General features: G+C 29.0%; 1 protein-coding gene across 1 annotated transcript; it reads right to left on the bottom strand.

Moving 5' to 3' along the window:
* Nucleotides 1–940: 940 nt before the first annotated feature.
* Nucleotides 941–24,455, bottom strand: LOC129959438 (uncharacterized). Its single transcript, XM_056072269.1, has 4 exons — nt 24,229–24,455; nt 15,876–15,914; nt 15,240–15,252; nt 941–1,913 (listed from the first exon to the last, which is right to left on the bottom strand). Exons 1-4 carry the CDS (start codon nt 24,352–24,354, stop codon nt 1,756–1,758), a joined length of 336 nt encoding a protein of 111 aa, XP_055928244.1. The 5' UTR covers nt 24,355–24,455; the 3' UTR covers nt 941–1,755.
* Between the last annotated feature and the right edge of the window lie 1,985 nt (nt 24,456–26,440).

Below are 26,440 nucleotides of genomic sequence, written 5' to 3' on the forward strand. Positions count from 1 at the left end.
CATTTGTCTGGAAGTGTTTTCCTGGTGAATATACAATAACTATTCCAGAATTTCAATGTACAGAATAGAGTAGGGTGGGGTGACCTACTAAGTGTTATTTTAGTATGTGTTGGAATCCCTGGAATTCCTTCTCTGAATTCTTCCCTTTTGTTTGCTTACTTGGTACATCAGGTAAACAAGCATTTGCAACCATGTTTCCAAATTATAGGGAAACAAAACAAATAAAATCCTGTCTTTGCACTTTTCAAGAAAAATTAAGCACTTTTTAAGGATCTTATTTCAAAATTAAACACTTTTAAGGTGCTTAAAAATAGTTTCTTTCAAATTTAAGCAATTTACATGACACTACGCACCCCGATTTATTCTTACAAATACCTGCAATTTTATTTCTTATCAGGGTAATCATATACAAATATCGTCTTTCAAAATGAAGGTTACCAGTGTTTGTGTGTGGAGGGGGAACATAACAGCATCAATACTGAAGTGAATTTAGGAATCTTCATTATTTTACTATTAAATATCTGCTCCTTTAGTCTAAGCAAAAATTATAGCAATTTTATGAACAGTTTCCCAATATGGGTACTGCATACATGAGATAAATTAATGGAATATACCTAACCAGCTGCCTAATAGTTAACTTGAGCTACACTTGATTTGAAACAAATGTGAGTATCAATTAAAATAGTGTAACAAGCACTATGAATTAAATTTTAATTCAGCATTCAAAATGATAAATACTATTAAAAACAGTATCTGGTTTAACTACCTGAAAAACCGATTGGAATCAATATGTAAAATTTAAATACATACAGGATGTACACATATACATGTTTTCAGATAAGCTATATATTTACATTTAACTTTATAAACATATTCAATGTTGTTACTTAAAACAAGCACCCCAGTATCAGAAACATCACAGTAATTCACAAGAACCACATTCAAAGAAGAGAGCTTTTATTGACAACTTGGGAACAAAATACACGATGGCTTCAATCAAAATACAGAACAAATTATAGTATCAGCAGTTTTTGTTGCATCAAATGATGAAAGAAAAATTTAGAGAACAGTATATACAATAACAAGATCAACTGAAAAGTGAAAGTAAATGGTATGTGCAAGTGAATATAAATGATTTTTTAGTTATAAAATAAAAATTGGAACCAGTATTAGATAAAAATGAACACAAATATTCCCCTATGTAAAAGAATGTAAGATACACTCTAGGTCAGTACTTTTATTTTATAGTTTTTGAAACAAATTTTTTTTCAATGTATCTGAATATACATATAAAAATGACCTGATGTTTATCAAACTATAGGGAGGTGCAAAATGATTGAATGACTTCACATATAAAACCACGCGTATTTCATTCAGCTGCTTTTGCTTGACACAGAATCTAAAAAATGACAGGTGAATGAACAGCACAAATATGACAGATGAGATGACATGGGAGATGTTAACTTCAAAAAATATTGTGCAATTTTTTACATCAACAACTAACAGCAACTTGTTGTTATTACAGCTACTTGTAGTTATAATAATAAAAGAAGCCTACAATGATTTATTACACTGGTAGGGGAGATAATGGCTAAAGGTTTTACTTTAGAGGCTATGTAATGCAACATTTTATTTTAATATTAAATAAAAATTGGCAATTGTTTAAAAATTTTTTAAATACCTTTTCAATAAAAGAAATGACAATATTGTTTGTTCGCTAATCATCCCCCTAGAAGCAATGCTCTATAACAAAAATTAAGCTTCCTCATCATCATCTTCCTCTTCATCAGCACCTTCATCTCCATCTTCCCCTTCGCCATCTTCTCCCTCATCATAATCATCAGGAATGACATCGTCATCATCATCACCATCTTCATCATACTTATCTTCAGATTCCCCATTTTCCTCTTTATCTAGAAAAAATAAGATAAGAGAGAATGAACTTCATGACTTAAAATTACATGATATATAATGGGAAATCAAAATGTAACCTAATAGCATAGGAACTTAATGAATCGACCTATTTTATCAAATCATTAAGTATATTGTTATAACTTAGTCAATACTAGAGTAATGATAAAATCTCTTAAGGCCTCTAGATAAAATATAGTCCTTACACCTTGCAACACCAGCATATACATGTTGGCTATCATTGAATTGAACCATATTTGCTTTTAATTTCAATAAATTCAAGAATTAACCGATGGAATAAAAATCTTACAAATGGTCTATGAACTAAAGCTCATATAAGTTAACTGAGATATTGAACATTCTTATATAAAATCAGACTTTTAAAAAGTACGCTTTATGGAATAAAGTTTTCAAGAACTAAAATTTAAATTAATGTCACAAACACTGAAGTTGAGAAACTGGCTTCCTTAAAAATAAAATTTATAATAGTTTATTGTCATTTTTTTAAAACCTAGCTAACAATATACAAAACATTTTACAAACTTATTTCAAATTAGTTGAAATATACACTTCATGAGCCGAGTAAATAATTAATATGCAAGAATACACTGGATTGATACTCATGCATTTTCAAAACGAAGCAACTGTAAATTTCGTAGGTAAATGGTAAAGAATATACTTTGGTAAAGTTCCAATTATCTGAGTATATATTATACCTCTTAACACAGCACAGCTTAAGAGTGGCAGTGCGATGTCATTGCCAGACTCAAGTGCATGAGATGTCATTTGCCAGACTCATATGAGAATGTAGTGTCATTGCCAGACTCATGCATGATGTCCAGCACATACCTGAAATTCATTTAAAGGATGTTCAAAATTAAGACTTCCATAAGTCAAATTTAAATTTGGTGTATGACCTGAAACCATTTTTATCTGGCATTGCACAAGTCATTTTGTATGTGCATTTCCCATCAGTCTTAAGATTCAACGATCGTGAGCTATTAGGTGAGTTTTCAAATCAGGTTCTCAAGCCACGAAGCACTTCATAGCAAAGGCAATCTCTGGCAAAAATGTATTCCAACACATAGTTTCCCAAAACACAATTTTTTTAAAAAAATAAATATATATATTTCATGAATACCTTTCAACAAACAAAGGCATATAAAAAAAAATCAAGAAAAAGTTTCTGGTATTTACAAAATTAAAATAAAAAAAAAACATTCATTTTATATGGCAAAACAGCCCCTTTCTTCAGTTCTACACAAAAAGTATCACAAAGTTTTTCTAGTAGGTACGAATATCTACTAACAATTCGGACGAAATTAATTCAGCATAAGTAAGAAAAAGAATATCGGGGAAACATGTAAATATGTATAGTAAATTACTGATCAATATGATAATTAGCTTGCAAATAATACAAGTTATATAATAACTGCATTAAAATCAAAAACGTAATTCTATTAAGCTATAGTCGTAAAAAGTATAGTATCCTCCTATCGGAACATACATAAATGATAATACCAGGTACAGATTTGGACCATAAGTGATAAAAAGCTCAGTATATGGTAGCATATTTACAGAAAAAGAATAATGGAGAATTCAACTATTACATGACATTTAAATTCACAATGAATAAAGAGGCATATTTTTATAACATTCATACCCAATAAAAAGCAATGGAATACCCAATTTTTTTATATTTCTGCATATTCATAATGTAAAATATAGCAAAAAATTGAACTTCCAAAATATATTTTATATAAATTTACATGAAAAAGGAAAAATACAAAAATAAATCAAGTTATACATAATATTATACATATGTAAATACATTTATATAGATTTCTACAAATATGTCAATTAAACAAGACTAACAGGTGAAGCTTCAATAGTAGCAAATATATATATATATATTGAACAAAGTAGATAGATACACTACAATGAATTATTTTATAATTTACTTATTAAGCAATAAAGAATTATGCAAGTTATGGACCAAAGTCATCTAATAAAGCACTTAAAAAAACAGCAATTAATAAAAATAATTCAATTCAATGTTATTAAACAATGGAAAAAATTTACTTCTCTTGCTAAAAATAATTTTTTTATAGAAATTATACTTAATGCAGAAATTTTACAGAAACATACAATATAAAAAAAGCAGAATTTTTCTGAAGTTTATAATCAGTATAAAAATACATGAAATGAATACATTGTTTAAAAAGTTATTTCAAAAATACTGCTGTATATCCTTCTTTACAGTCAAAATAAAAATTTTAAATAATGAAGCAACAGAAAATCAAAATGTTATATTACAAATAAGGATTTAAAACATGTTCACTTTATTTCAGTAAATTCAAAATTAATGATAACTAAGCAGTTACAAATGCCAATTTAATTAAACAAATATAATTCACTACTTGGCAATTTCAAATAAATGGTAAAGCTTTTAATTCACATGAAATTAAAATCACTGCATTTAGAAAATTAATCAAATTTCACAAAAAATTTATTAGAATAACAGTACACCATTAAAAGGCAACAACATATCATGCATTTTAGACTTAAATATTCTACTTAAGGATTATACAAGAACTGTATTCCTTTTGTTACATAAAGTCTTGCAGCTCAACAGACAGAACAAAGGGCCCCAACTGCCCAATTTCATACATGGGTACTTTCAGCAGCAAAGGCATTTACATTTGCATCTCGTCAAAGTGTAATTACATAGGCCAGCAAATTATCGAAGATCCAATTATTAACAAATCTATATTATCTTTCTTTAAAAAAAAAATCAATTATTTTAGTAGGGTTTCAGAATCATTCACTCAATACAACACGATACATTCAATATTCACAGTATCACAGACCATACAGTTTTTATTATATAATCAGGATAAAAGCAATTCAGTCGAAAAAACATTGATTAATGCAAAATTTCGACAGTTCGTTTAAAGTTTTGGTATATCAGTTTAGCATCTAATATATAGTTGTGACTAATGTCACTTTGCATAATCACATAAGAATTAGCTCATTTAGGCAAATCATATTTGAAAAATAAATTTATAATTATATTTATTTACATATATAATTGCATCTTAAGTAGAAAACATAAATTTTTTTTATAGATTTCATTATATTTAATAAAATTAATAACAATATAGAAAAATAACATGATCAAAGCATTCAAAAACTAAACAGTTACAACATAACAAGCATTACAACTATGCAACTAAATATACTTGTAAAAAAAATACACAAAAATAAAGAGTCACTGACCTGTTTCAACAGATACAGTTTAATGAAATTTTTAGAAATTATGACCACTGAAAATATATTTTCATTTAAATTATAGCAAAAGCTGTACTTACCTCAAGAATAAGGCAAAGTAACTAAAAGATTAACATGTCAAGAAGCAATACAAATATTGAAAATATATATAAGCACAATTTCATGAAAAATTTACATTCAGTAAAAAAAAATTTTTTTTTAAATAATAATAACAGTCATCCGAACAATCAGTCAAACAGCAACTTTTTTTTCATTGCACAGTCACAGCATCATCTGGAAACGATACAAACAAAAGAAAACAAGATACATAAACTGAACTGAAACTGAATGAGAACTGAATTCCATAGGATTGAAATTTACTTCTAATTAAGTTCACAAATATATAAATGAATTACAGCCAATAACAAATCACAATACAAATATTAAAATTGAAATGACAGATATTCAAGCACGAATAAGCATGAAGCACTTAAGTTTCCATACTTTATTAAGATTAAACAAAATCTGGAATTTAATTAATAAAAACAGATGTATAATACACTTTTTAAAGTTTTAAATAGAAATAAAAATCTTCTTAACAAATCAAATCAAAATTATTTCCAAAAGTTAGTTTTACAGTAAACTAAAAATTTTGTTGCATCATTTATAATCAAAGGTCAAGATGTACACTTACAAAATAAAATATACCTTATATTTATAACATAAACATACATGGTCTGAAATAGAATTTATACAAGGAAAAATACTATTACAATAACTTACAGATGCAGTAATTTATATACATTATGACATTTCAAAAATCCAAACATTTCATTTGTCCACACATCACAGAAGATAATCATCACATTTACTAATCAAATAATTTACAATACACTCAATGGTAAAACAATCTTATACTAGTATAATTAATGATATAACACAATTTGCACTATCTTGGAAAAAATAAACTTACCACTACTTTTTTTCCCCCCAGCTATAAGCACACAATCTTTATACAAAGAGTAACAACCAACTTTTACTACATTATTCTTACAGTACAAAAAATAAAATATTAAAGCCATCAAAATTACATATATCAACCTGCAGCAAAATTATTATAAATTGTCTTATTTAGGAAGTAGATAATGCTAATTAAAGAAGCTAAAAATATTGTTTACAGTACCTATTTTTTTTTTAGTATAAAATAATCTTGTAACTCCATAGACACTTGTAAGAAAAAATTTACCACAGTATTTTTTTTTTTATGCATAAGTCACAAATGAAAGAATTTCTTTTATGTTTGAATATTGGCAAAATACTGTTAATTTAAGAGTAGTTCCTAAAATGAAATGTTTTCCTTTAATTTTTCTGTACATGCTCATAGTAAACACCGAAGCAGCCAACAGAGAGAGAATAACTAAAATTTGCTGTTTTAGAATCAGAAAATTATAAATACAGTAATAATATTACAAATTCATATTCTCGTGAATAGAAGAGTTTCAAAAAGAAAAATCACAACAGACAATTCAAAATAAGGATTTCTCCTAAAAAACTACCCGACAGCAAACAGCTGAGAAAATAGCAAGTAACAAAATTTCACATCATCAAGGAATTCATGCAAAACTATTTGTACTGTGTACCATAGCTGCATTTAAACAAAACTGATGACAAAAACTAAAAATATGAAATGCAGAAGAAAAATATAAATGAAAACCAAGCAAAAAAATCCATGATACACATTTACATAAGTAAACAAAATTTGATGTATCCAATATACAGCAGAAAAAACTGCAAGTTCTTTTTGTAAACACTGAAAATATGAAGCTATATATTAAAACTTTTGGTTCTTGTGCAAATTCAGCAATTGCCCAATAAAACTACAAAAAAATTCTTCAGAGAAAATAGAATTTTAGAGATGTCCTCAATTTTTCTATCACAACAACCTACTAACAACCACCTTATATCTCACTACCATGCCATTTGCCCTATTCACCTGTTATGTCTGAAGGTTAAGAAACCTGAGTTCAAACACTTCCCTCAAACCAGCAATATTTTAGAAAGAAATCTCAGAGACAGGGTTTGAAAATGAAACAAATACTCAAGAAAAACTAAGCATTTTAAGTTCCAAAGACAAATGTTCCAAGATAGACTTTGATTTCAATAACAGATGAATTATAGCACAGTAATTTAATAATGATAATCTCAAAATGAAATGAAAACTAAATAGATAAAATAAACTGCATTTGGAAGTCAATTAAGACAAAGAGCACTGATCAAATAGGGGACAACTTCAAATCTAAATATTTGCAATATATTCAAAGATTAATAAAGAGCAGAAATCTTAAAAAGAAAACTGAGAAACTATCTCCCCCCCCCCAATATCTTAATATCTAAACCTGCAAAGATTCAAGCAAGCCAACCAAAATAAAATAAAGGGATCTGAGTGCCTCCACATATGCATATAAAACATTCACTTGAATCAATAACTATAGCTGAATAAACAATTATTTCTCATTGAACTAAAAGCTTTTTTTAAACAAAATTTAAAATTATCAATATGTTTCTGAAGAATAGCAACCAACATATATTTTAAAGCAAAGCAACCAATATACAGGGCGATTATAATTAAAGTTGCGATTTCAAAACTCGATAATTTTAATACTGGTCAGAATGACTTGTTATTTTAGCAGAACAATCCTGAGGTTATGGAATTTTGTTTGGCGAGAGGGGGATAGTTCCAAAATGTGTCGATAGATGGCGCTGTCTGGGTTCATGTTGTCTGGAGATATTGCGAATTACTTATACGTGACATGCGCACCGCAGACATAGCTGCCATAAAAATGCAGAGCACCAGCTCTTTGCCTGAATGCTTCATCATGATTCTGCCTATGATCGCGCTCTGCTCTTGAAGCTTTTTTTTTATAAGATCGATGACTGTGCACTTACAGCTATCATGATGTTTCTGACAGTAAAATTCATAAAATCGGGTCCAATAACCACAAATGATCTGCGAATAATGATTGCTAAATTCAAAGAGACGGGTTCATTCAACGTAAAAGGGGTAAAGGAAAGAAAAGTTTCGGCTGCGGCTGTGGAAGATGTGGCTATACCGTTACAAGAACAGACTAACAGTGATGCTGAAATCAGCAATGCATGGGGAACTGGCCGAATGCTGGATATGCCGATCAGCACGGTGGGTAGTAAAGTCCTACGGAACATTTTGCGCTGTTATCCGTACAAGATAACTCATGTGCAGCAGTACTTGCTACTTGCTGACCTGGAAAAAAGTGAATCTTTTGCACCACATTTTCTTGCCCAGATGGAAGTGGACAACGGATAGCCATGGAACATTCTGTGGTCTGACGAAGCTCACTCCTATGTGCACAGTTCTGTAAATACGCAAAATTGCAGGATATGGGTGACCGAGAAACCGTTCCAGCTACAGCCATTACTTCAGTCTGAAAAGGTCACTGTGTGATCCGGAATAACGGCAACGTTTATCGTTGGTTCGTTTTTCTTCCAGATCACACCTGCGGGTCCCGATACTGGCGACGGCATGAAGCTCTTTTGCGTAACCATGTCCATCCGTCACTTCAGCAGTGACAGTGTGGATCACACAATATTCATGCAAGACGGCGCTCCTCCATACATTGCTACTCCTGTGAAGCAGCTGCCAAGTGCTCATTTCGGAGACGATAGGATCATAAGCCACCATTTTCCAACTACGTGGCCGCCACGTTCCCCCAACTTAAACCCATGTGATTTCTGGCTTTCAGGTTACTTGAAGAATGTTGTTTACAGTGAGCAGATTGAGAATCTAGCAGACTTGAAGGCAAGCATCACACACCACATCCATTCCATCAGTACAGATACCCTCCGATCTGTTGTGGAGCATGCCATTTTGGGCTTCCAATTAGTAGCGGAACAAGACGGGGGGGGGGGGGGGGTAATCGAACAACTTATGCCTTAACCACCCATCAGTAAGTTGTTTGTTCCATGAAGTTCTTTTATTTTTATCATTATCACTGTTGTTGCTATAAACATTTTATCTTGCTATCTTGTTCTTATCGCTAAATTTTTAGTAAACCCGTAAACTCTATTGCCTCCTTTTGGCTAACAATATCCCTGTATTTTAACCAATCCATTTTTGGCCTTTTCCATGACATGACGCCATCTATCGGCACATCTTGCGACTATCCCCCCCCCCCTCGCCAAACAAAATTCCATTGCCTCAGAAATTGTTCTGCTAAAATATCGTCATTCTCACCAGTAGTTTGAAAATTATCGATTTTTGAAATCGTAACTTGAATTATAATCAGCCTGTACTTTCAGCGACCTTGTCAAAAATATTGAAGAAATGCAGGAATTTCAAAAAGGTTTCCAAGTGAGTGGATTTATCCAATGTTTCCGAATTCAGCATGCTGTTAGAACATTCTTTCTTTATCTGGGAGGCCATGAACCAAATTTAGAGGCTGCTAAAACAGACAGCAATGGCAGGCAAATGATGTTGGCTAGTTAGAAAAGATTTTACCAACAGTGGTAAAATAGAGCTTTATCCATCAATTTATCATCCGATTTTCTTCATTTCCATGCATATAACTTTTCTCAAGGTATAGAATTTTTTCAGTCTTCTACTACCCACCTGAATCAGAGAGCAAAAACATAAGTTTCATTAATGTATTTTTCCTTTATCCTTAATATAACTAGTGCAATCCTTAATATCAGGGGGGGATCAAAGTGCTACTGATCTAAATAAGGAATTCAAATACTTGTTAAGGAAATGTTTCAGTAAAAACTGAAAAAGACCTCTCCTTCAATCATTCATCATATTTTGTCTCTCGGAACAAAAAACTGTCCAAATGAACCAGCAAAATTCTTACTTTAGTTACTAAAATAAGCATGTTCATATACACATTCATAAAATAGAGGGGAACATTATAAATCAAAACAAATGTTGCAGGGGGAAAAAATGATAAGGCTAGATGACACCAAAGGTAAGATGAAACATTTACTTAATAAATGGTTCTTGTGCTACCTTGATACTAATAAATGAGTAGCATCTACTTCATTTCTAGCCCAGATATATACTATAAGTTAGCAACCAAAACATACAACTTTATGACTAATTATAAGCATAACACTACACAGACTGCATCTTAGCACAAAAATGCAAAGTGCAGGAATGAGACTAACTTAAATGAACCAATATTCAATTTTTCAGCAACCAACAGTTTATGATGGCCATTCAACAGATTAAGGGAAGAATATGAAATCTTACAAGCACTGTATTCTTCCCTCTTTCAGTACAGATGAGTCATATATGCTTGTCAAATGTATTCTGAACCCCTTTTAAAAAAAAATTTGTAGTTGTGCATTACAAGAAATTTGCATTGAGATTTCTTGAGGGGAAAGTAAATTTCTCAGAGCCCTCAAAAATGAAATCACCATCTTGACTTCATAAGGAGTTTGTTAATAACTATGATCAAAATTGGCAAGCTACTGCTTAAAAACCTTCACAAATTATTCATAAAACACTAAAGAGACCATAATACCTTTACTAACAACTAAGCCATATAGTTTCTTCCCCGAAGATATTTCATAAGTTTCTTATAGAAGATAAATTATACAACTACTAAGGTATCAATTTCTACTGGACCAATTGTAACAATGACACATAGTTTTGCAAATAAAGCACCTCCATAAAGGTCAGCAGCCATTAGAAAAGTAAGAACATTCTTTAACCTAATCAAACCAATCAAAATTATGTGTACTGTATGCATAACTATTGCCTTATAGTTTCTACAACTAAAATTGATAATGGAAAGTTGACACAGCCAAAAAATTCATTAACTCAAAAATCTCCCAATTTTCGTCCATTTCTCAGATGCTCCAACAAGAAGGTATTTCAGTTGTTGATGCACAACATTTTAAATCACTTATCAAAAATCTTCATTGCAACAACAGTCACTTTATTCAGAAATAATTTTTATACTCATAATTTTTTGTACTAACGCTTCACACAAAACATTTAGCAAACATAACCCTCCCAGTGCCTTTCAGATAAGCTTCACTATTTGATACGGAATCTGCCTCGACTGAATTATTTAAAACTTACTTTAACCATTGTTCACATATTCTTTTAATACATTTCCCTTAGAAAAATTTAAAAAAGAAATCCATTGATTTTTTATAATGTTTAAATTCTCCTCTAATAGGTTGAAAGTTAATACCACAAATTTTAAGTATACAATTTCAAATATTCAGTTAAAAAATAAAACAATTTTCTTTAAACATTTTATCAAAATCTTTTACTACACACCAATCCTGTACATAAGAAATTAATTACATTCAACATCAAATAAAATTTAAAATAACATTCTAATAGTGTCAATAAAAACTAAACTAACTTGCAATTAGTTTTAAAACATCTAAGAAGAAAACTTTGAGGCAACAAATTTTGGTAATGTAATAAGTATCAACACTTTTAATCCTATAAATATTGAAACACAGTCTCGGTAACAGAATATGTTTACTCATTTGCTGCAGGTTAATGTAATGACACGGCAGTTATAAATTCATTTTTTATGAGCAATTTTTGGCCTCTTTAAAGATTAACAGTTGAATAACATCCATAATTCTTTCTCTTGTATGCACTATATTACACCTATATAAAGCTGCAAGGAAATACATCACAGCTTCATGGTATGAATGAAAATTAGAGTACCACATTATACAAACTGAGCTTCTATTCATTTTGGTCCTACAAATCACATACCCAGCAATCATCTAGCATTCTAGCAGGTCTTTTTAGACAATTTTAATATTTTATCAAGTATAACCAGAAACAAATTTTGCCAGAGTAGAAAGCCATATACTTAAGTACCTGTAGCTTTATCTGATATCACACAAAATAGCACACGTGAAACCATTGGAATTTTAAAGAAAATTTAGAAATGCCAGACAGTGGAAAACAGGTTGCATTTGTACACCTTTAATTTAATATGCATATCATAAAATTAAATATAAGTTACATAAAATAAACCTAGTTAGTACATTTTAAATATAGTTGTTGCATTCTCAAAATTTATTTAAGTCTTACTTTCAGCTGGAAAACTAGAAAATAACATAGTAATACAGACATAATACATTACACAATAAAAGTTAAAGCTTAGTAGAAAATAGCAGAATTATAAATATTTACAAGTTAAACAGAGCAGTAAGTTGCAATATTACTAAGTGCAATTTTTAAATATTGAAGTGGAAGAACAATTTCATATTAAGCATATATTGAAAATTAAAAGTGCTACATCTAATAAAAGTTTTCATAACAAACTGAAGAATAAAAAGAACAAAACTATAAGGAAATAAAAATTTAAATTCTCAGACTGATAGTACTTAACATATATTACACATTCAAAGATTTAAAGAATTTTCATTAAGAATACAACTTCCATAAACCTGCCCCAAAATTCTGACTGGAAAACAAAATAAAATGACAGTTTTTCAGCTACCTTACATTTTGGGAAAAGGAAATTTCTTTAAAAGATTAAGCATATATTGATTGCAAAATCAGGCAATATCTGGAAGATACAATATTTTAACGGCTGTTGAAACTAGCTCTACCAAATAAGCAAGCAATAGTTTCATCTTAGGTCGATCCTAAAATACAATGATCCAGAGAATTTCCAAACCTTCAAATCACAACCAACTCATTTTAAAACCAAAATGCAGTACAGCAAGACATAAGCACATGAACCAAGTATGGCAAAGCAGTAATTTAATTAAAATGTAACAGTGGGAGGCAGGTGCACTTAAGTATATGTTCAAAAAATAAACAAGTGACGACCGATTTTTTAAAAACTGATTTTTTTTTAAAAAGCAAGACAAAATTTAGCAATGCACATTTCTCGAAAAGCAATATTTTAATAAAGTGGCATAAACAACAGGAGAATATATATCAAAGACAATTTTCCATTAATGGATACATTTAAAAAAAATAAAATCAGATGGCAATAAGGAAATTCAAAACTCCAATAAAACAGCTTGAATTCGCAATAAAAGCTGCTATTGAATGTGGAATTACAGCAGTAGCAGGATAAGATCAAGATTAAACCAATCAAAAAGTTGCATTTTTATTATAAGAAGAAACGGCACTTTTGATAGATACAGATGGTGAAAATCTGAGCCCACCTGGCTAAAAGAGCTTTAATAATTGCATGTCAAGAATTTCCATTATTTTAAACCTGACATTTTGTTGTATGAACTTATTATTTTAACTATCCAAATATCAATGGATAATTAAACATTTAACATCAAGCAAATAATTATAAAATCAATAAAGACCACAGGAAACAAGAAAATTTCAAACTATGGTCAAATAATTTTTTTTATTACAACAAAGGTCGAAATTGTCATACAATCTTCACAATAATGTAAAAATAATATAAAGGTTAAGAAGCAAAAAATAAAGAATATAATACAAAAAAAATAGAACTAGCAAGTATCATTTGGAAAAAGGTATCAAAGGGGTAGATGTCTAAGGTACAATCATCATAAATGGCAATTAATGATTGTAAATAAAGGATGAAAAATAGATTATCTACTACGATTACTATGTCCTGTAAGCTTGACTATTCAACTAAAAACAATTCAGAAACAGGCAAATTATTACATGCATATTGCCAGATATAAATAAGCAGTATATCATCAATTCTAGTAAGCAACTAATAGTCTAAAGCACAAATGCACCTATGTAAAACAGCTCAGTATGCAGCAAAGCATTCCTACAAAATGAAGATTATCTGAAAAAAAAAAAAAGTTAAGTATCAACAAGAAAATTGGGCTACAATAGATGGAAAGGTTAAGCTTCAAAGATTAGCTAAATAAATATGGATAGTTCAAATAAAGCAGAGCAACTTAAGAATGCAACTGTAAAATCTTGTGCAGAAACGTGCATTAACTTGAGTAGCATTTAGTGAAACGAGGCAATGCAAGCTCAATGGTTATTATTAAAAAGCTTGCAAATCAAATATGCCATTTTCTAAACTAACATCCAACTGCATACAATTTTAACAGGGCAAAAACTGAAAATTTCAAGCTGCTATCATTAAGCAGAGTGCAAGCAAAAAAAGCAGTGTAAACAACAACATTAAATTTTTTAAAAAACACATAGGATTAATAACTAGTATTATGCACTCATTTCTAAGAATAGGAGATGAATAGAATGTAGATTTTCCCTTCTACTTGAAATAACTGAGCAAAAAAATCTTAAACCAGCCTTCAACAAAGTAGAAATTCACTTGTGTTTGTAAAAATGTAAAGCACAATGCATGAATAGGTAATTCCAATGCAAAATGACCAATCAGCATCAGAATGTATATAAAAGCACTTCAAAGTCATGGGAAAATACTGTTGATTAAAACACAACATAATAAATAACAAATATGCAATGAACAACTAGGCACCTTCAGATAGCACTGCAAAAAAATATGGTTTAGAAAATATTTTCAGAAATTCTGAGAAGTCACAAACTTTATAAAATAAACCTACAAATAAATTAGTATTCACATTCCACAGCAAAGGATGCATGGTTTAAAAATATCCACTTTTTTTAATTGGATGGCATAACTGAAAGATATCCACCAAATATCTAAAGAATAAAACCCAGCAATAGCAACATTTGATATGAACAATAAAGTAACAGTACCCCAAAAAGTAAAAGTACATTTCAAGATGGCCCATCTAGTACATAAACAGAAAGTATCAAAGGACAAAAATGGAGAAGAGAGCCCTGCATGTTCAAAAGCTAAAAATATAGAAAAAAAATTTCCTAAATATTAAAAAGAAAAGTTATAAGGTTAGATAATGTCACTTAAACCATCACACACACAAACACTGTGTATTACAAAACCTACATATGGCATTGAAATTTTGATTATGTAGAATCTATTTTAGTCAAAACTGAAATTTTCATTAAATACTTTTAAGAGAATGCAACAACATTTTTTAAAAAGAGAATTGTCAAGCAAACAGAGATAAAACTGAATGAAATCACTTACTCTTATGGTCAATCTGAAAAGAAAAGAAAAGAAAGAAATTAGAAACTCAACAAATTACAATTTTTAAGTAACACAATTCAATTCATTTTTATATATTAAGCAAGCATTATTTTGTAACATCTGATAACATATGATAGCTAACTCATTTATTATTTGCAAATTGAACACACATAAAAGGAAATATTTTGCTTGCCACCCCTTTTTTATATAGGTACAAATATTTAAAAGCGACAGGTGGCAGGCCTGCATTTGTGTTTCAAAATAACACAAAGCACATGCACAAGTTTTATATATTTAGGTATTGCTCTCTCTATATAGCATTACAACATAATGCAATACATCGAAAGTAATACTTAACTATAAAATTCAGTAATGTGCACAGAGAGCACTATAATTTAAGAAATTGATTCTAACCATCAATGAATCATATTTAGTTAGATAAAACTGCAATTAAACTCCAATCTTTTAATTCATTTATTGTATACAAAGTCTAGCATTCAATCCAAAAATTTGTCCTAACATTTAAATTCAGGCAGTTAAAAACAATTCTAATTATTAATAGACTTAAATAATTTTAAAAATATGGATGACTTAAAAATATTGACAAAATGATTTAACAATTAAAGAAATATATACCTTTTGCATCTTCTGCTTTACTTCATCAGTGCTGTTTAACTGAAAAGAAAAAGAAGATATTAAAATCTACTTATATATAACAATGCAAGGCCCTGCTCAATTCAGAACTAAAACAAAAACTACAAATACAGAACAGTCATGTACATATATATCCTCTTCATTCAAAATTCTCCTTAAAAGTTATTCCTCAAAAGTATAAAATTCTACCAATATTCTCCATGAAAATTTTGCTTAAAATTTATTCCTCATTAGTATAAAATTTACCAACACACTACGAATCTATAAACAAATTAGATTTGTGTATTACATTCTATATGATCTTTAAAACTAAATTCAAATATATGCTTCTCTTCAATAATTAAGAAACTATAAATGAACTGAATTTCATCAAAATCAAAAATAATTAACCTTTTCAGGGAAGGTGGTCGCAAAAGAGAACACCAATTTTAAAATTTTCTATAAAAAAAAAAATTGTTGTAAAAATAGCATTTAGTCTTTATTTAGAAAAACAGATGGCAGCATGAGCAATGAGTTTTTTTTTATTGTATTAATTTTATGCTAAAAATACTCCAAATTTTTTGCCACAGAATTAGGAATTTTTTGAGTTTTTAAAGAATTAAAAATTTATAAAATCAATTTTTCCTAAAATATTCCACTAGGTTTTAAATCATAATTTTGTTTAATCTTCAAATTAATTTAAGAACAAATCAAAATGACTGATCCACAGACGTGCTCATTTGGTGACAATATTTATTATCTGTTCAAGTTACTTCAATACTTACCATTGCTGGTTTTAAACAATGCAGTTTAAAACCTAATGGGCCAGATATGGCTATACTGTGTCATATGGATAAAAAGTAAGAATTCTGAACTAATATTTTAAAATGGAAAATGCATATCATTTAATTCTTCAAAGACAATTTGCCACATTGGGAAAAACAACACAAGAGAAGAAGAGAAAAGCAAGAATATACCAAAAGATCTTGAATCTTCAGCCAAGACCCAATTGAAAGCTACATTATAATTTCTTCTTAATCCTCCTCAAAAGTAACACAAATATGATGATTCAAAATTTTGAAGGCTACACAGAAGTAATTTGAAATTCATGAAATATAATTTTACTTTCCCAACAAAATCCTTGAAAAATTGCTTAATTTCATTAACAGAGATGTTAAGAAATATATGAAAACAACATGATATAATAATCCAGCCTTTTTCTTTTAAACCTTGCAAAGACTCTCCATGACTAAGATTAACAAAGAAAATCTTGGAAGATAGTTGTATAAAGAGTCATACAGACCTGTTTTTGAAGCAGGAGTCCTAATATTGATTATAGGAATTTGCTGAATAATACAAGATCAAATATAATAGTAAAACAAAAAGCAAATTCATATTTTCAAACCATAAAGTAGATATGGGCTTCTTAAACTGCAGGTCATTGTAGATCCAGAAAAGAATCAAGTACAAAAAACAATAGATTTGAGTTAAAAAATTATCTTAAAAATTGTTTTATAGCAATTCCTGATAATTTTTTTCCTTCCATTTATCATTAATTCATCTTACAATACTGATATTAATATAAAATACTCGGGAATTAAAATGTATAGTTGTGATAATTATTCCCTTCCTTGATGAAGGTTTCTGGATGAAAAATGCTTAAAACACCTTGAAATAAAACTAAAAACAAAATCTGCAACATGAAGAAAACACATTAGTTTCCATATTTCTAAGATGATCATAATGCCTCTTAAAACTGCTTACTATTTATCTAGATAACACAGATCCCCAAAGCAAAAGATTAAATGTCTAATTAATAAATAAATAACTACACACATGCAATTGCTTTAAAGAAATATTGAAATGAAAAAAATATATAAAGTTCAATTAACCCTTTCTAAGGCCATGTAATATATGTTTTCCCATCAAACTCATCAATCTTTGCATGAAATTATGTAGGTTGGGATAAGTTCTGATAAATTTTTCAATAGGAAAGAAACATGGATGCTTCACTTCCTTATCTTTCACAAAATCATGCATCTTGATTTGTTACTTAATTACTAATTAACCAAATTAATTAATCAGATTAAATTCATCTAATAAGCTAAATCAATCACTTTTCTTAAGAACAACGTCAATCCTAAAAATATTTCAATATACCGTGACTGGAAAAATATAGCCCTTTAAAGGGTTAAGCATCACTTCGAATTCTTCTTCACTAATTTATTACTAGGCAAAAGAAACAAAGATCAAATGCACTTGAGGCTAAATTTGCAACAGATATTGAACATATTGTTATAAATGTCAATATTTAACACACAGATTACTTACTTGAGAATATACTTAACTTGTATACATAAAGCATAGATTTAGTAAATTTCTTTTCAATAAAAATTCTTAAAAATCAACGAAAAGTCAATTTTAAAATTTTAGTGATATATATTAAAAAGATTTTTAAAAAAAATTATCTTCAATTCCTTTGATTAGCTCTGATTTTTCTTTTAATGACAAAGACTTCAAAATCTGGTTAATGGGTGTAATACATCATCTGAAAATTATTTAGGAGTATGGGAATATAAATTGATTTCTTAGTTAAAGAAAAATAAATAGGCTTGGTTCAGCTAAGAAAGTAAAAAAAATCTTACAAATAAGATGCAGCATATTTAATGGTATTCGTAAAACAAATCAGTCAATTCTTAAGAGAACTTCATAACACTCATACAACAGTTATCCATCACTTTAATGAATACATGAAATCTCTCGTCACTGATACCCAGCTTTCTGGTACAAGGATATAGTCTATTAATTGTTTCTGCTTTTCTCCCTGGTATACAACATCCATTTTTCACATAAATCCTTTCAATGGTTTCAATAAAACTATTAATGCATATATGCTTCAACAACTATTTCTTGCACAGTGGCCCCAGGATAACAAATATAAATCAATCTTACATATGGATTAACATATTAAATACATTTTGAAGTTATTTTTCATAACACTTCTACAAGTCACTCTTACAACATATTGTTCAGTATAAAGAACAGACATCGCTCTTTTATCGCACAGTATTTCTTTATACTCTGCTAGGTCCCCAGTCTTGATGGAATCCAGGACAATGAATTGGCAGATCGGACTGTGAAATTAGTTTCTATATTTCTTTCTTTCTGCATTCTCCTTTGTGATGTATCAGGATATATCAAAAGACATATTAATGGAGAGTAAGTAATGGTTAGAGTCCTGTAAATTCACAATAAAATACATTCTATTCAACCAATTGTAAATATGTAGCCAATTTTACCAAGATGATGTGCAGATATAAAATTAATTTGTCTTCACATTGAATACAAATGGTACACATATATTTGATATTTGTCAAATGAGTTCCCCATTGTACAAACTGTGGTGCACTCAATTCTGTTGCCCATATTCTTATTCAGTATCTTAATTTTACTTTTGAACACTTGACTCACTTCTACTGGTCTATTTTACATTTGTATGATCTTGTGGGAGAGAAACCTCATTCAGAATTTTAAAAAATTTTAAGTGCCACTTTTTTTTTCTTCAGAAAATGTAAAATTTATTTTTATTCTTGTCATAAATTGTGATAAACTGCAGATTTTTTTTATTTCATGTAAATGATGCAACATGTCTTAAGTTGCATTCTTGAGGAAAAAAAAAAAAAAAAAAAACATAACATATCACTATTATTTAAATGTATTATTCATTACAATTTAGCATAAGTATTGCATATTAAGCAAAAAATTCAGTTTGCACTCTGCTATTTGTTACCCCTCTAAAAATTGTGTTGTCATTCTTTAATTGATATTAAAAATCATGATTTAATTTCTGATAATTAATTTTGAATTTCTAAGAATGAAATATTCACAATCTGAAAAAAAAAAAAAAAAGATAAAGTGAATAAAACAGACAAAATCTTTGGAAAATTTTAAAATAATGTATGGGGTATAAAGGAAGGAGGGAAGTAACATACTTCTCTCTAACTTTAAAATCTTTCCTTCTATTCATAAAGAAGGAAGAATGTCAAGATTTCAATCATAATAACCTACTGCATACATTAAATCTTATACAAGTAATAAATAAATGGCCATATGGCCCTCAGTTTAAAAACAGATGCTCAATGGCATTCCAGTATGTAATCAATCTAATCTGGCAACTAAGCATAAAGCAGAAAAAGTGAAACTGTTCAACATTCAAAAAGTTTACTATAGTTTCTCAGCAAGCTGATTTACCAATATAAAATCTGTATATTTAGAAATAATGCATTTGATTACTTTTTCCTTCTTTTGTAGAAAATATGTAAAGCATCTACTTAACCTATATTAATAACTCAATTAAATACCCAAATTTAAGAGATTTTTATTAATAAATTTATAATTTAACTTTCCAATTTTAATCACCAATTTAATATTTTTATAAGTTACTACATATTTGCAAAATAATTCATTTAAACATTAAAAAATCAATCAACTTTTCACATTCATGAAGCGAGAAGATATTTTTTTAGAGGGAATGTGCCAGGTATCATCAAAAACCTTTCTCATACAATTCAAGAAGCACTAAGATATTGCAACTTCCAATTGTTGTTCAATATTCATAATATTGTGCAACTCCACAGATTATGTCTGATACTAGTGGAAGTCTAATCACTTTCTGAATAATTTCTGTAATCTTATATGAGTTAACGAGGATTAGACCTTAGAACACTTAAATGTATCAGCATCTTCTGAAGACTAGGTATCCAAATATCGAATTCAGTTTTAAAAAAAATCTATGAGAGAAGCAAATGCTTTTTTTAAATTCTATGTATAGAAAAACTTTCCATCCCCTATCTAATATCCCTATATTGCATCAATTTAGCATTTCCCTTCACATGATGGTTTTTACAGATGTAACTTAAGTTTCTTCGTTTTCTCCTAATTCTCAGTATCTCAATGTCCTAAATTCTCAGTATCAGTTCATTGATTTGATTTGAGTCCCAATTGCTGGATCTACTGATGACACTGCTTGGTAAACCATCATCAATACTGTTAATCATTCAACTGACAGATATAAGAAATTCTCAGTCAGGTACTCCTCACTTTTCTGAAAAATGGAAAACAGTGTGAATTTCTCCAATTAGCTCACTATTCAATTCTGAACCAAACAACATTTTTATACAACTGTATGTGTTTTTGCCTTTGTCATATGTTACAAATATAATAACCCTGTCAGGCATAGCTTACTTTTTTTTTTTTTTTTTTTACAGACCTATACTTCAAAGGGGAAGAATTTCCCCCCTTAGCAGTCTAATTTCTTCATATATTAAGTATATCCTTCAGATCAGTTGACTTGACTGCTTATTGGAGAATAGTTAGTCCAGCTATTAGAAAATAGTATATGATCTCACAAATACGCTACACCGAAAATCATTGTACTTAAGAAAGTTTGCAATATTTTCCCACCTTCGAATTACAAGCATTTATTTTACTCATTTTAAAACTGAATCATTCAAAATTTGTTGAAAATATATTAATTGTTCTTCTGGGCCTTCCAAGTTTTCCCAGTAAAATGGGTAAAAATTTCTACAAACTCTGTAATCCAAATCATATTGCCAAAATAAGAGACTTGCTGGAAAACAACAATGAGGAAGATCCTTGGATGAATGAGGAATTGAAAGGAAAGGAAAACTCAACACGAGGCAGAAAAATATCAACTCACCGATTTTCAAGTGAATTTTTCTTCCAATGTCCAGCATTACTGATTACATAATTATCTTTCTTTCAAGTTTTCTTTTATTATTTACAAGTTTCAAGTTAATTTAATTTCAAACTTGATGCGATTTAAGTCAATTTTGTACAAAATCAAAAACCAGTACTTGTTATTTTTTTTTCTTTCACAATATTTTTTCCTTTATAAAGGTCAATGGTTCTTTTAGAGTAGTAAAATAAATATTAATGAGTTTTAATATTAATACAATTTTTTTCACCTACATTTGTCAGACAAATTGTGACTGTATTCATCACAGCAAATATTGCACCCGACAGAGGGTTAAAGGGCAACTGCAAATCATAGCTGGAAGGTCAAGATATTTCCATGTTTATACTCTATATCATCTAAGTACAATATGAAGTAACTCTCACTTTAAAGAGTTGGTAGCTGACCTTTGATCCCAAACAGACAAAAATATTTGTGGTGGAAACATAAGAAAGGAGATCATACCATGGAGAAACAACGAAGTAATAAATATGACTGGCAGACATCTTCTAATTTATATGCTTAACACATCTTAGTTACCTTCTCTGCAGAGCCAGGGATTACCTAATGACTTGTAGATCTCATTCTTTGGTGACGAGCAACTCAATCTCTATGATGCATCAGATCTTACCACTTGTAGCAGTTTCCAGAATACTTCCGTACATGAAAATATTCAGATATTTTATATAACCAGTGCAGTGTTACAAAAGCAATATTAGCTTTATTAAATATTTTTAACTGATGAATGTTAGATGTACCTTACAATATTTCAGACAATTAAAAAATGAAATACTACTGGTAGAAAATAGATAATAAAATTGACTTTTTCTTTTTGTTCTGTACAATTAATATGCATCTGTAATGATTTTAGTTGCTAAATGGAGTTACATTCAAGTTTATTTTGAAGATATTTTCAAATAAACAAATATTTTCAAATAAAAAAAAACTATACCACTTTTAGTTTAATATTAATTATACTGCATTTGAATAAATATTATAATGATGATTAACAGCTTTTAAATCAATAACTTATCAATTATAAGTAAATCCTGTGTACACCCAAAAGTATACTTTTTCTCTTCCAAAGTAGAAAATGCATAATAGTTCATGGACTAAAATATTAAAAGAATTTTAAAAATCCTGTCAAATGCTTCATATAAAAAGGAAAAAGACAATGCTAAATCCTGAGAGAACTTAAGCACAAAAGAAAATAGAAACATTAATTAAAGGAGTAAAAAATGAGGGCAGTATGTAATACTGCAAATATTTGTTAAATGATTACACCAATTAAACTAAAAAATGTCCAACAATAACAAGCTTCAGACATGATCCAAGCATGAAACAAAAAAGTTGAATTTCCTATAAGAATCCAAAGAAACATCCGGAAATAAAATCAGTATGATACTGTGAACAATAATATGAATAAATTTATATAAAAAGTACTTGAGATATTAAATAATATTGTAAAATTATTGCATAAGTGAAAAAATATTTCAAAAATGATAAAATTCGATTCTGAAAATGATGATATTCGAAAGTCAAATTTCAAAACACTAAAGCAGAACCTTTCCATTCAACAAATTCAAAGCTAAAAAAAAAATGATCTCTCACTAAAATATTCATTAAATACACATTCCAAAATTGAACTGTTCAAGGCATAGAACTCCATTAAGCAATTAATTAATTTAACTGAAAGTAATTAAATTTCATAAAAAAAATACATAGCTTTACAAATTAAACTAATCTCTAAAACTTTTGGAATCCAAAACGAATATGTTTAAAAAAACTACAAATTATGTAAAAAATATCAAATCAGTATAACTATATACTTCAAAGCTATTTTTCACAAATTTCTTCCTAAAAGAAAAGCCGTTATTCGAGAAGAAATTACAAACGTAGAATACATTGCAAAACATCGCCAATATATAACAGATAGTAGCAATATGATTTTAAGCTGATTTTTTTTTTTAAAAAAAAAGGTAAAAAATGCGTGAAACCGTAAAGTAGAAGTTACATTTAATGGATATAAAATTGTAGTTGAAAGAAATTTGGACAATCTCGAAACATTAATTACAAAAATCAATTACCCTACTATCAAAAGAATGTTGTAAGGTATTTTGTTTACTTTCCAAATTAATAATTTATTTTTAGGATCTCTCTACTAACTACACAAAGAAATAATCGAAACAGCAAACGTAAAATTAAATCAATAGCAAATAAGTCATAATTCACAAATAAATCTAATTAAAAAATAAACAAGATCATTTCAATACAAATAGGATCGTAAACTAACCTAGATCTAAATACTCTCTAGAGATCGTTTAAAGTAGTTAGTTATGATATTTTATGTTTTATTAAAAATAACGATCTCCACGCGTCTTCTGTTGGTAAATGGCTTTGAACACACTTAGAAGTGAAAATTATATTGTAAACAAATTATGGAAAATATACATTGGGTTAATTAATATAAATAGCATTTTTATGTATATATTTAATAAAATTCCGACAGTAAAATAAATGAATTAGGTTTTATGCAATTACAGAATCAAACTTCTAGAACATGGCTGCCATTGAATGGAAGACCGGCATCTTAGAACTTACCTCGGAAGCTGCTCTTTTTTGAGGAGAAGTATCAGATTTAGCATCATTTTGTCCTTTTTCTTTTTCAGGGGGACAGTCATCCTTTCGCTGAACAGAAACATCACTCTGTTTGTCGGCAGAACTCATGTTGAATAGAATTAAGTGCAAATTTACACGGAGTACGATAAGATGCTTCTTACACCTTTGTTCGATCGCAACAAAATGGCGCGTCTGCCTAGGCCGCTATACCTGTAAAGTCAAAATGAAGGTTTTTTTAAATAGATCGAAAATACGCTGAAATAATATGAATTAATACTTTAAATAAGAAATTAATTATTAATACTTCAAATTCACGATATAAAACTATTTAATAATGAGATCAAATATTTTTTTATTTCAAATTGCAACTGAGTATTGCCAGATATACTAAATATACATGAACTTATTTATATGCCAAGTTTGCCATAAAAAATATGATACACGTTTTTTTTTTTAATATTTTTTGGCACTTAGCTAATTACATTTTAGACAGCGAAAAGTAGGACAATGGTTTAAATATTTTCTAAAAAAAATGCTTTTTTCATATTTTAACCAAAGGACAAATATTTATTTGCTGCTGCGGGACTTACTGGTCACATGCAGAGAATTTCTCATTTCACAAAGATTTAGACGTAAGCTCTCTTGACACTATGCCCGATAAAGACCACTGGAAGAAAAAAGGTTCTTATCTCATTGTGCATAAACTAAATTTCTTCCATACTCAAGCTTCCACAGTAAAATACACATTTATTCTTTCTTAAAGAGGTTTCTGAAGACATTCAATACTGCAAAGAAATTCCATATATGATATCCATTAAATGTAAATAAAGCCAGATTTACTATAATATATTTAATATTTTTCCATGATTTAAACGATTTGATATTCACATATAAAATTATCTGTCTCCGGTTAGTGTGAGAATTCTGCTGCCGTCAAAGTATGCCCATTTTTTTTAAACAGATGAATGACTTATTTTGAAATCCTTTCGAAAATAAAACTGCTATTTTAAATAAATTTCTACTGATAAATTTCCCTTCATAGATTTTTAAATACATCTTGGATGATGCATAAAAATTAATACAGATGGGAATACTTTTTTTTAAATGTGTAACAGAAAATCTAAATGTTATTGTGTGTTTGGTGGGATACCATCGAAATTATTAATTTCGAATTATTCCAACGAGACGAAACGATCACGCCAGACAAGTTCTATAAACAACTCACTAGACTCGATGCAACCATTCAAGAAAAACCTCAGTTGTTAATAAACAAAAATGATAGAATTTTCCTACATGACAGTGCCAAACCACATGTTTCATAATAAATGCCGAGAAAATTGCAAGTCTTGAAATGGGAAATTCTTCACCATCCACCATATTCCCCCAGTCCTGCTTCATCTGACTATCACCTGTTTCGGTCTTTTCAGAACTATTTAAGTGGCAATAATTGAAAATCAGAGGAAGACTTTTTTTAAAAAAAAAAGCACCTCACGAACTTTTTTCAACGATGATCCAAGATCAGTCTTCAAAAATGGAAGTGGCTAATTTATAGGTCGATAGAAATCTATCGTACAATATTATGGAAAACACATTCGAACTTGTTTAGTAATCTGATATGATATCTCATTTAACTATTTGGTATAAAAACATTTGACATAGTTTATTGTAATTCAAAGTTCAGGAGGAATATAAAATGTGCTCTTTAAAGCCTTCTGTTAATAGTAAAATTCATTATAGTTCACCAATAAGCTGTTGATTAATGAGCTCATTTTTAAATGTATTTTTGAATTGTATTTCTGCTCTTCTATATTTACTAAGAATAACTTTTAAATATTTGTTCTTGTTTAATACAAAATTTTAATGCTTGGATACTGTTATATTCATCCTTCTTTATAGAAGCAAAGACAAAACGAAACCCTTATTACTTTCTTCTTTTAGACAGAATTTTTTAATGACGTAAAATGAAATAATAATAATAATGTAGCAAAGATGTTATATTATATATATATATATGTGTGTGTGTGTGTGTTATCTGTTTGATATATATGTATCATAAAATAAATGTATGTGTTTGCTTTTCTATAATTAAACTAAAACATTATTCAATCTTTAAAATATGGGAAATGAACTTATTAATTGTCAATTTATTCAGGAACTATTAAACACTGAGTGGTAAAATTATTATGACCACCCT

This window comes from Argiope bruennichi, chromosome X1 (genome assembly GCF_947563725.1).
Source record: "Argiope bruennichi chromosome X1, qqArgBrue1.1, whole genome shotgun sequence".
Lineage (NCBI taxonomy): Eukaryota > Metazoa > Arthropoda > Arachnida > Araneae > Araneidae > Argiope > Argiope bruennichi.

Excerpts from the sequence above, each read along its gene's own strand:
- LOC129959438 (XM_056072269.1), bottom strand. The coding sequence starts at position 24,354 with ATGAGTTCTGCCGACAAACAGAGTGATGTTTCTGTTCAGCGAAAGGAT. Across the intron at positions 15,915-24,228 it reads AAAAAAGAGCAGCTTCCGAG|TTAAACAGCACTGATGAAGT; the intron begins GTAAGTTCTAAG and ends TTTTCTTTTCAG.